At 45.4% G+C, this 12439-nt stretch overlaps 1 protein-coding gene across 3 annotated transcripts in view; it reads right to left on the bottom strand.

The window, feature by feature from the left end:
- The window catches only part of SMARCA2 (SWI/SNF related BAF chromatin remodeling complex subunit ATPase 2), a 1761756-nt gene that overhangs the window by 199254 nt on the left and 1550063 nt on the right, over positions 1-12439 (bottom strand). For all 3 annotated transcript variants that reach the window (XM_085632958.1, XM_085632957.1, XM_085632956.1), the window contains one exon: positions 10034-10251. In XM_085632958.1, coding sequence (XP_085489084.1) covers positions 10034-10251 — 218 coding nt within the window. The remainder of the gene's footprint in view (positions 1-10033; positions 10252-12439) is intronic.

The raw sequence follows: 12439 nt of genomic DNA on the forward strand, positions 1-12439 counted from the left end.
GGGGTCCGGGGATACGCCCCGACCCCTAGCCGGCCTCTTTGGCGCCGGCGCCTGATCGACCTCATCTCGGCCTCGGACAAGGCCGCCGCCTGCCCAGAGGACCGAGGGGGTCTCGAGGACGCGCCTCGAGCACCGGCAACCTCCTGCGACACCACAGGGACACCATCAGGGGTTTGCGGAGAGATAGAGATGCCGTGGTCTGAAGGAGGGAACCCCGAAGGGCCGGACCCCAACGGCAACACATCTTCAGAACCTGGAGCCGAACCCATCGTCGCCGGCGACGCCGCAGAAGTCCCTGCACATGGCAAGGGATCCGCAGACGTCCCAAGAAGAGGAGAAGAAAGAGAGCCAAAGAGGCCTGCAAGGCTGCCGCATAGGCCTCCATCTGGGCTCTGGTCGCCCCTGCGCCGAGGAATGGCGGGTAGGGAGGCGACGCAGAAGGCCGCACCACCCGCAGAGAACCCGCGCCACCAACAGGCCGGGGACCAGGCCTCGCGGACAAACTGTGACACTCACCAACAGGTGAGCGACGCCCTTGCGGCCTTGGAGAGGGACGATGCCGGAGATGGAAGCAGTGGTTCTTGAAGCCCTCTGCGGGGGACGGACGCGGCGACGATGCCGACCTGGACATGCATTTGCTGACAAGCCTCGCAGTCCGTGGAGTCGTGGTGCTCCCCCAAACTCCACATACAGATGGGGTGATGGTCTGTCGCCAACATCTGGGGCGCGCAAGATGAGCACGTCTTAAAGCCCGAAGGCATTCGTACACTGTTCTCAAGAAGACTCTAAAGCGTAAAAAGAAGGCCTGAAAACAGGCCATGAACACGATCCGGGTCCGCGTTGCACGCGGACAAGAAGAAAACTGATGTCAGCGCGCCGGGGTGGGGCTTATGTGACCTCGCTGATGTCATGCCCGCAGAGGACGTCGGGGCGGAGTCGCAGGGCACCGACCCCCGGCGCGCAGAGATGCTGGGCAAGAAAGTTTTCCAGGTCCAGTCTCACGCCTGGGGATAATTCTATGTTAATGAATCTGCGGCTAGTAGTCTCTATCAGATAATAAATTTCATTATAAGATAATAACATCCGTAAAGATTAGCGGTGTTGCATTGTTTTATCAAGCAATATTTCTGCATTTACTGATGTGGTGACACCCTGACGAACCAGTTACTTACCTTCGATAATGCCTATCTGGCAGAGACACTATCTAGCCACAGATTCCTTACCTTAGAATTATCCCCAGGTGTCAGACTGGATCTGGAATTTTTTAAGCAGTATCCCTGGCGTCATTTGGTTCCGGATCAGCATTGTCTAAGCTGGAAGTGACCTGTGTGTGCCTATACAGGCGCCACCTCGGTGCGCTGACATCCGTTCATTTTCACAACTTTCCATGCCAGGAGCATGGAGCCACAAAGTACACTGACCACTGGTGTGGAAAACTAGGGCCTTGAAAGGAGAAAAACCCTGTCCCTAGAAATCTGTTAGCAGAGTAGGGAGGAAGGATGGGTCGGTAAATCTGCAGCTTAGAGTCTCTACCAGATAAAGCACTACCGGAGGTAAGTAACTTGGTCATCTGATAGAGACTTCTAGCGGCAGATTCCTTACCTTAAAATAAACACCCAAGCAATACGTCCCTGGGGATGGGTTTGCGGACCAATTTAAGACGAGATAGGTCCAGACAGTCATGTTTGGTAAACGTGTGCGATGAGGCCCAAGTTGCTGCTGGGCAGATCTCCAGGGACGGAATGCCATGTGCTAAGGCAGTGATCGCCGCTTATGCTCAGGTGGAATGAGCACACAAATCCGCAAGGGGTTGCTTTTTGGTCAATGTGTAGCAGGTTTTAATGCAGAGCATGATCCATCAGCCTTGTCCCTCCTTCACTCCAACTTACCCCACGAAGAGTTGGTTGTCCGCCTGGAACTCTTGTGTGCAGTCAAAGAAGAACGACAATGCTCCTGTTGGGTCCAGACGGATGCAGTTGCTCCTCTCCTTTGGAAGGATGTGGAGGAGTGTAAAAAGTAGGCAAGGTGATGGATTGGCCTACGTGAAATGGAGTGACCACTTTTGGAATAAAGGAGGCTTGTGTGCAAAGCACCAGTTTCTCAGGATAAATGGTGAGGTAGGGAGGCTTAGATGATAAGGCCTGAAGATCACTGAGTCTCCGGGGAGGCTGTCTTAATGGTTAGGAGCCTGAGAGGGCAATTATGAAGTGGCTCAAAGGAAGCGCACATGAGAAATGTAAAGACTTCGAGCCACATGTACGTAGCTTTGAATGTGCGATTTCCTAATAGCAAATTTTTGCGATTCGCTATTAGGAAATTGCACACAGCTTTCTAAAACAGTGTGTTTAACACTGTTTTTGATTCTCAGTGCGTCGCAAATGACCTACCTTAATATTCACTAAAAACACAGGGGGGGGCGTGGTCTCGCCGAGCAGCAAGATGGCCACTCGTTGAGAGGGTTCTGCCGACCGAGACAGAATCTGAATAAAATCCTGCTGCATACGTGGTGAAAACTGGAGATTTGACGCACTACGCGAAGTATACACCGACCAAGGAACCTGCTGCGCCCGAGAAAACTCGTGCCGGCGGTCCTGGTCCTGGTAAGGGGTGCTGCAGAGGAGCAAACCTGGGCGTGGCTTGAGTGAGGGATGGAGCCCCGCTGCTCGAGTTGCCGCTTTGCCCCGCCGGCGGACCGGCGCACTGCCGATTGCACAGCGGAGTCCTGGGAAAGTGCTGGATGTCCTGGCGAGCCTCGCAGTCACAAACAAGTAAGGAGTGGAGAGTGGAGGATGGCCTGCAGCGACCTCCCCTTGATCTGCCGTGTGTCTGCTCCAGGCATGCCCGGGCGGGCTGTGGGGCCTGTGCTGTGCCGGAGACCACTGGTGATTGCTGGGTGGTGGGTCGAGTGCTGGGCCCCCTACGGCTGCCTGACACACACTGCAGCTGCCAAACACTATGGCACTCATGCACGGGCCTGCGGCAGCGGAATTTGACAGCCGTGGCCCCGCGATCCTTCTGGCCCGGGGCTTGAGTTTAGCCACGTGTGGAGCAGAGGGCTTGAAGACTGGCTGCTGACTCTGTCGAGTGTGGCATAACTGAAACCTTGCACCAGGGGACTGTGGAGGCCAACGAACAAGCCCAGACACAAGAGTACTCCATCGAGACAGATGGATTGCGCACAGTGCATGCGGCTGACGCTGAAGGAGGTGACCGAGACCCTACTGGACAAGACGTGCCGTGGCCCCCCCCTCGCAGACGGCTGCATTTTGGTGTACATTAAATGTAACCCGGGCACAGACATAGTGCATCCCCCCCCTGGAGGACCAGAAGACCACATATCTCTGCCTCGAGGGAGCGTGTGACTGGCGGCAAGAGCAACCCTTGCCCAGCGGGAAAAGACCCTATTGGATCCGCAAAATGGGAAAAAATAGACGCAAACAACCTAAACTGACCTTCGGGAATAAACAGCAGATTCGTCAGCTGGAAACCGATCCAGACACAGAAAATGAACAGGCAACGCCAGAAGCAAAAGTTGGCGGAAATGATGATCTACGCAGCTTACTACTAGAAATGAAAGCTAGCCTAAACAAACATTGATTCCAAGCAAGACGTCCTCACTGCTCAACTAGACCAGGTCTAAAAGCAGGTGGATACGCAAGAACTGCGGTTAGATCAACTCGAAAACTGGCATGAGGAGGCACACGAATTCCATTCTGAAACTAAAGAACACTTGCTCAATATGGAAAAAGTGCTTACTGTTATCAGGGGAAAAAATTACGATTTGAAGGCGCGTTCCCGCAGGAACAACCTAAGCATTATAGGAATCCCTGAGACCACAGCTACAGGCAAGATAGAGCTGCATGTGGAAGAAATGCTAAAAGACATTTTTGGCAGAGTTGTCTCAAATGTTCATAGTTGAGCGTGTTCATCGCTCGCTGGAACCTAGACCCCCCAGTATGCAGCACCCCAGGCCGATCCTAGCAAAATTTCTGAACTACAGGGATAGAGACACCATTCTCAGAGGTTCCAGGGAACGCGGCCAGATCTCCTACAAGAGGAACAATATATCCTTCTACCCAGACTTCACTCCTGGGGTCCAGGCCGCACGCCGTGAGTTTCTTCAGGCCAAGCGGGTGCTACAACAGGCGGGCATAACATACGCTCTACTATATCCCGCCAAGTTAAAGGTCACACACGACAATAACATGCACTTTTTCACGGATGCAAAATCAGCTTTGAAATATACCAAACACATTGGGGGCAATAAGAAGCTACCATTGGGGTCCAGCAAAAAGCAATCTATGAACCAAGGCTTAAGTGACAATGACTGACTATTGGCATTGAATGTAACCTTGCAATAGCTGTGTAACCGGGTCCACTTCCATACTACTGCAATGATCTTGTCCTCTCTCTGCTGGAGTGGGCCATTTTCGCACTTCGCATTGTATACGTATGTATTGCATCAGTTTATTGCAGCACTCTGTCACCCAGTTTGACAACTGGGCTGTATGCTGGTGCCTCCACGCCCCCGAGGGAGAACTCCCACATGTTTTACTGCTCTGTCTTGATGTTTAAGTTTACTTATGATTGCTATGTTACGTTAATTTGTGGGTGGGTTTATCGGTCTCAACCTATTTGGGGGATTGGAGTGGGTGGGACCATGGGGAAGGGAGTTTGTCATTTTGTAGAGAAAAAGGCAGCAATAGACACAGTCAGATCATTTGCATCACACCATCGGTGATATCACCGCGAACGAGGTACACGACAAAGCACGCCCCTGAGGGCTTCAGAGAATAAAGGGAAGGAGAGCTTGTGACACAGACTTGCCTTCACACTCTGGATAAACACACACCAACATGACCGTGTATAATTGCCTTACATGGAACATACATGGGCTCAATGATAATCGGAAGGTCAGGCTAGTACAAGCATATCTGGCCAGACACAAAGTAGATATATGAGAACAAAGTCCTGGGCACACGTAATGAGGATATAACACTGGTAGAAATGTCTTGTATTGTTTTCTAGTGGTCGACACCAGTGGATTTGTCATTTTTTTGTTGTTGCATCATTAAAAACTTTCAAACAAATCCACTGGTGTCGACCACTAGAATACAATACGAGACATTTCTACTGTAGGGGCATACACTGGCATACACTGGATTCAGATTCAAATGCTGTTGGATGCAGAGGGCAGATACATAGTGACGGAGGGCATGCTTGGCGTGGTGCGGGTGGTGCTGGTTGCGGTGTTTGGCCCCAACTCAGACTCGCCTGAATTTTTCAACAAGCTTTTGGGTAAGGTAATACAAATAGGTTGTGCAACCATGTTATGAGGGGGAAGTCTTTAATGCCATCCTAGATGACTTCCTTGACCGAAGGGGTGCATCTCGTAGACTACATACTACATTTTTACACTTGACTGGATCCCTAGAAATGTCAAGAAAATTGAATACTTAAGAGCTCGCAGAAGGGGTTGAGCCCACCCTAGTGGTATTGTCAAACCAGGGTGAGAAAAAAAGCTGATGATGTAGCATGCCACCATTTGGTGGGTGAGGTGTTTTTTCTTAATAAATGGTACGAAGTACAGTCAGGAACAAACTCTGGGGATTTAGCATTCTTTCATGTAAATAGTTTGTGTTATATGGGAGGATATGTGAAAGCCTTATACAACCACTCGCACACTCTCTTTTGGGATAAATGGATATTTTCTATTGCAAATGTTCTGCTGCCATGAAGATATGGGATATCCTGGGTGAGTAATTTAGGCCTTTGCACCTTGAAACGTGCTTGGTATTAGACCAATGAAGTCTCATTAGCTCTCCCTAGTAACAGGCTGTGAAAGCACAGTGTTTGAAGTTATTATGCTGTGAATGACCTTTGAGTCTCATGCAGCATACGTCTGTAGAGATGGAATGAAAAATCCTGGTGATTCCTGGTGATATAAGGTCTGAAGATAATTTACAGAAGAGGCAATCGTTGTTCAGAGTATTCATTGAAAGTGAAACCCAAATGTTGCAACTGTGGAGCTTCTTGGGGGAAAAATAATGCACAAAGAGGGTGGCTCCAGAGACCACACATCAAGCAACAAACAAGATGAAGCAAAAGAGATTGCGAAAGGGAGGTTGCCCAAGAATTTGTGGTGGAGCTTGGGCACCTGTGATTTATCTGTGACTTATTATGGTACTCGTAAACAGGGAATAATATCCCAACCAACTGAAAGAAGCACTATTAAGAGAACAATATACTTACAATCTAAGGCACTCAGAGTATTTCATAGGATTTACTCCTCTTCAAAAACCCATCACTCAGTTCTTGCTTCAAACTCACACATACACTGCAATAGACATTGGTTTGTGCTAAAGAAACGTATACCCCTTCAAAACACCTCTAGCCTTCTGGAAGACAGAGGTAAAAGCCTAGGCTGGATTTCAGAGAATGAGTGCCTTTAATAAGACCATCAATATCACTTCTTGTCATGTATCCCAGTTAGGCCTAGTAGGAAACATTGCCATTTTTACACTGATTTTCCTAAAGCGGCCTTCACTTTTTGCATTGACTTTTGACACACAATTGCATTTGTGACACTTGGGTTAGTCTCTTGGAAACACCGACCTTGCTTACACAAACAAACTTGACGAGAACACGATCATATTGCCTTGGCATTGTGTACAAGGCCTACACATATGCTGGGCAAATGTGTTTGTTTTTTACGTCCATATGGCGACACAACTATATCTGCAATCTCAGCCCAAGGCAAGGATGGCTTTTCGTTATATAACCATTTTTTTCCGGAAGAGGAGGCACTTCTGCTGACTTTGCAAGGTCCCTACATGCTGAAGCTTTCGCCCAGCAGCTGAATGACATCTCCGTGACGGGTGTCCAGCGTGACCAAGACGGGGTCCTACATTCTTACCCACCAGGTAACGGGGTTGGATCATCCAGTAGGGGGTTTCTTGGCAGAAGATACACATACACCCTAGACACATAGGTTAGGGTTCTGCATAGTAGGAGTACGCAGAATTGTTAGATTATTTTATATGCTTGCATATATGTTGTTTCAGCACAATGGTGGAACTTTTTGTTCTGTTCACTGTCCTGGTGCTTATTACAACTTTCATCTGCTTCTGTCTATTGATCATAGCAGCACATATTTTCTATACAAGAATCACTTTGGTTCAATAAACATTGAAAACGACCCTTTGTGTATTCTTTTTATAGTGCTCTGAGCAAACGAAAGCACGATTGTATGAGTGAAAGGTTCTAGGTCTGTTACCACAGTTTCTGAGGGAACAGGGTTGTCATGCTCAGTGGTGTTTGCTCCGTGTCTAAGTTAGGGGGAGGGGGGCTTATGGTGGTACTGTGAGCTAGCTGGTCCAAGGGACAACATACTCTGCTGGGGTGCATGGAATCAGTCTGGCACCATTCCAAAGTTTGTCGTCCACATACGCACAGTTCCTACTGATTAGAGAACACTACACAACATCATTCAACTAACTATTTAGAGCAGTACACACCACCTCAGTAATATCATGCTATGGTGGGTCAAGGAGACAGGAAACAATATACAGTTTACCGTTTCTGATGTAGAGCCCTTTATTTCATTACTTGTGTAATTTCTAAAAGACAATCGAATATGAAAGATAAAAAGGTGATCCATAAGATTCCTTCACCATTACAATTCTAAAAGCACCAACTGTGCCAAAGATGTATATATATTCTGCTGCGCTAAAAGATGATAACTGGCTGACAATTAAAATTACACCATTGTCACTAGTTCTCACAGTATATCCCACAAAAATAATCAAGTCTGGCGTTACGAGACAAGAGTGGAAATCTGCACAGGACATACAGCCCTATTATCTTAGATGTCAGAGTTTTCCATGAGCTCCACGGTTATACTTTTGAACACAGAATGGAAAGTTGCAGCTAGCTCAACACTAGCATGAAAACTGAGCTCAATTGTCTTAAAAAGTTGTCCCCAAAGGAACTTCATTTATTAATTTTATTCTCCAGCCATCCACATGGCTGTGAGAAGAGCTCTGTCAGATAACAGGTCCCAGCCATAACTGGGACTTAAGGGTGAGAGATGGACACCAGGTGGAGCCCCGGAAACAATGCCAGATGTTCAGATTGCTGCTCTCCTCAATAAAAATAAATTTCAAGAAGGCATCCATGCTTGCCCTTGATGTAAAGTTTTAGCTCAGTGGTATGTGCTATGATTGGGTACTACAAACAGTAAACCTGAGAGAGAACACGAGTGAGCAAAGGAGAAAGTGTGGGAGGGGCTTGATCCCTGGGCTGTGCTAGTGCCACCTACTAGTGGAAACTGTGGTTGCAGCCAACTAGATGGAGCAGTAGCTCAGCTGATGCATTAGCTGCTACTGTAAGTACCTTGATGCTCTAAAACATGCATTCCTTATATAGGTGGCTAAATGTCAGACAATACAGCAAAAGCGCAATCCTCAACAATGATATGACAACATGGGCACGTTTGTAGACTGCAGGCAAATGCTGTGACCTACCCCTATAATACAGACAAAGCGTATGCAGGATAGATAATGGACAGCACTTGAGGTGTCCACTGTTCAAAGTTAACAGTGTTGATAAAACTGAACTGGATAATGCTGGCTTTTTTAAAGTCAGGAATATTAATCTCAGAGTTAAGTAGGACAGAAAGAAAATGTGTCCCCACTCTTTACAATCTTTCAGAACTATGATTTTACAAGAGAGAACACATTAATGGCTTCTCTAAAAGCACTCTCATTAGTTATCAAAAACCCTGAGGCTATGGAGTACAGGGTAGAGTCCCTCAACAAGAGAAGTCATGGAGCAGAACCAAAACTGAACAAAGTGTACTGAAAGTATCTACTCTGTAGAATCCTGTGGGACATGTACTTTAATCACAAAAGCCTATCTCGGTGTCACAGCAATATTCAGCAACAGCAGTGATTCAAGTGAAAGGTAAAACTTAAAGTCTAGAGAACCATGATGGTACCATGTGCCAATCTACTCAAACAAATTACAAAACAACAGTGTCAAAAACATCTACCACTAAAATATCTAACACACAAATGTGTCCCTAACAACTGGAATGCACCCAATCACCCACAACTCAGAACTCTTACAAATCTGCATGCACAGACTGGACTAATAATAGTAAATTAGCAGAGTCCTCCAATTGGTAGGAAGGGAGTCAGGCTCCATTTAGGTATTAAGAACTTGTTGAAATGTTTGTTGGGAGATATTGATGTACGGTGGCATGATGGAGGTAGAGTTTTTTTTTTACTAAGGTTTTACAGATGGATGGACAGCAATTCCAGCTTGAAGAAAGTATATACAAAAATCGCATTTCGATGTACTGCTTGGAAACAGGAGATCACATAAGAGGAATCTCAAATACTGACTATTCCGGACTCATACCAGAAACCCTGCAACTGAGAAAACTATTCATGGTAAAAGAAAGACTTTGCTGGGGTAAGTCACAAACACCATAGCCTGTAAATCTTCCAAAACTTAGCTGCGTAGTGAGGGAAAATATATAGCCTCATTTAGTTGGATGCGTTCAAGGCTTTTCTGTAGAGATTACAAAGCATTACAACACTGAGGGAGTGTCAATTACTTAACATAATGCTCTTTGATATTGTGTGCACTAGGACAAACAACTTACTACTGACTTTGGCATTTGCACTTGATACACTATTTTGTTCCATACAAATGAACTTGCATACTGAGATCTGATTTTTCCTTGTCGCTTCACAGTGTGGACAATGTGTGGATTTAATAAGATTAAGATATACTTTCTAAAAATATTACTTTTTTGAGGTTGTTGATAGAGAGCACAATATTTTATTTGCAATGTATACAGCAAAACCTGTTACTGAACATCATTGAGGCTGCACCCCTTTACCAATCTCTCAATAAATTAAGACATAGGAGTTTATACACGTCATTTGAGTACTTTGAAAAAAGTGAAACTGTTAATGGCAGCTTCACACTGCTTTACAGACAAAGTACCAAATGCAAAGCTCACCTGTCCTTATAGTTGATAACTGTATCAATGATGGCGTTCATTTGTTTAGTCAGTTTGGGTGGGTTTGGGGACAGTTTTTCAGCTGGAGGCCTGCCCCTTTTTTTCTTAGCCTTTTCCAAGTCCTCCTTCACAGAATCCTTTTCTATGTGTCTTCGCCGTTTCCGTTTCTTAACCCGCACTTCCTCTTCCATATCGTCCAAGTTGCCGTCCTCGATAGCCTGCCCAGAGAAGACAAAGGGTAAATTACATTGATCAAAATGTTAAACATGCCACTGTAGAAAAAGGTAAATTAAGGCGATTTATTCCACAAGCTGTGGATAGAATCACTTAATTAAAAGTAGACGTAGATGGAGAAGAGTTATAGCTTAAACATTTATCATCGGTTGAAAAGTGGCCTACTGGCTGAATGACAGGAACCCTGTATTCCAAAGGCGTTTTTCTGCACTTCACCCAAAAATGTGATTTAAGGTAAATAAGGTAGTCTATCTACCCCGTCCCAGTTTCCTTGTGATAAAACCAGTAGTAGTTCGACAGAGGACAATTGTCAGTATAAAATTCCATAGAGACAAACTGTAGTGGTCGGCAACACTCATGCATGAATATCACACTAACCGATGTAGAAATGAGAAAAATAATAATCAATGACATATAAACTTCTCAGCGTTAACTTGCACCATTGGGGACAGTAAAGTAACGTAGGAGCGTATTCTCCTTTGTAGCTAGGATCAAACCTGCGTGACCAAAGACACAAATGGTTCTTTGCTTCCTCCTCCAAGGACACCTACTACACTCTTATCCCCACAGACAGTGCATTCACTCTGGTTTGAAGCTTTACTCCTGCTTTTAAAACCCCTGTAGGCCAGGACAATACCCACCAACTCTCAACAAGACAAGTTAGACAAAACACTGCGCACAGTCCAAAAACAGCGCAGAGGTTCCATACAGTAGCAAATTGTTGCGCTCACTACAGGTACACATCTCCATTCACTAGCAACATATACAATATCCAGGAGACCATTTTGGATAAAATGGTGCCCGCATGTCACAGATATCTCATATAGTTGGGAATCCTGGAGATCACAACAACACTCTTCACTGTCGTGCAGCAGAACACAAAAGATAGAACATACAGTCAACACACTAGACTATGCCATTAATTGACTATTACTGGCCCAAACACCAGGCGCTATGATCAATTGTCTTACACATATATCTGTGGTGGGTAATGGTCATGCGTACTGTCCTTGAAGATGAGGAAGGATCCGCTACAGCGTTCCAGACTCACTCAAAGTCCAATCTTCACAAAGCATTGGAATATACTCTTCCACGCTACTGCCAGCAAATCTTGACCAGTCCAATGAGATTCTACTCTGCGATGGAATCCTCTGAACTACTTGGAAAGTCACCTCTGGGCTACCAAAGCCTCTGATGCCCAACCAGTGGCAGACAAATGCCCAAGCAGTGCTAAACAAATACCAATCACTTAACTCCTGGTTACATTCATTCCTACTATATTTTCACCCACTTAGTCTCATTACTGTGATTTGCTTGCTTTTATAAAAGTGCTCTGAATTGGCCAACAAAATAACATATTAGACACAAGTTAAAGGAAACTGTAAACATTTCAATGTAGTCTAGTCCATATGGTGAATGTAAAGAGTAGCATAGGAAAATGGATGGGGAAATGCCCTTCACAGAAGCGAATAGTAAAATCACCCAATATGCATAATTTACTTAATCCAGAAAGACAAAAATAGACACTGTTTGCAAACGTATTATTATTCAAGGACTTGTTTAACAGTTGGATTCTAGACGTCGTTGTTTTTTAGCTGTATTTTTAAGATCATTAGTCTGAGAAGAGTCGTCACAATGCATGGGATAACTAACACCATTTCCACTTCTGTCACTGAATGTAGAAGATACAGAATAACATAAGGAAAAGTACAAATTTACAATCAAGAATAGTTGATGCCACCGTTAGAAATCCATTTACATAAAAAAAAAAATGCATTCTATAACAGCTTGCGAGTTTCCATATAGTAGTTAAAACAATCAATCATGGTGCATTGTGCGGAAATGTAAAAAAATGGAAAGAAAAGAAAACAAAGATATGCATTCTTTATCCTGTACAGAAAAGTACACACAGTAGTAACACCTCTGCTTTCCCACCTGTCACATGCTCATTAGTGCCATCAAACTAAAGCTTCTCTCGCCACCTGTGCTTCTCCACTACTTCGAAAAGCAGGGGGGAAGAATACCTCACAAACAATACCAGCTCAACTGAAAGGATGCATGACTGCTGTTAGGAATGACAATAAAGGCAAGCATCTCAGCTACAAGAGCATTTATCATAAACGCTACACTCGGCAATTTAAATGCAGACGCGCGTAGGACCACTTGTTCTGA

This window comes from Triturus cristatus, chromosome 2_1, assembly GCF_964204655.1.
Source record: "Triturus cristatus chromosome 2_1, aTriCri1.1, whole genome shotgun sequence".
Classification (NCBI taxonomy): Eukaryota; Metazoa; Chordata; class Amphibia; order Caudata; family Salamandridae; genus Triturus; species Triturus cristatus.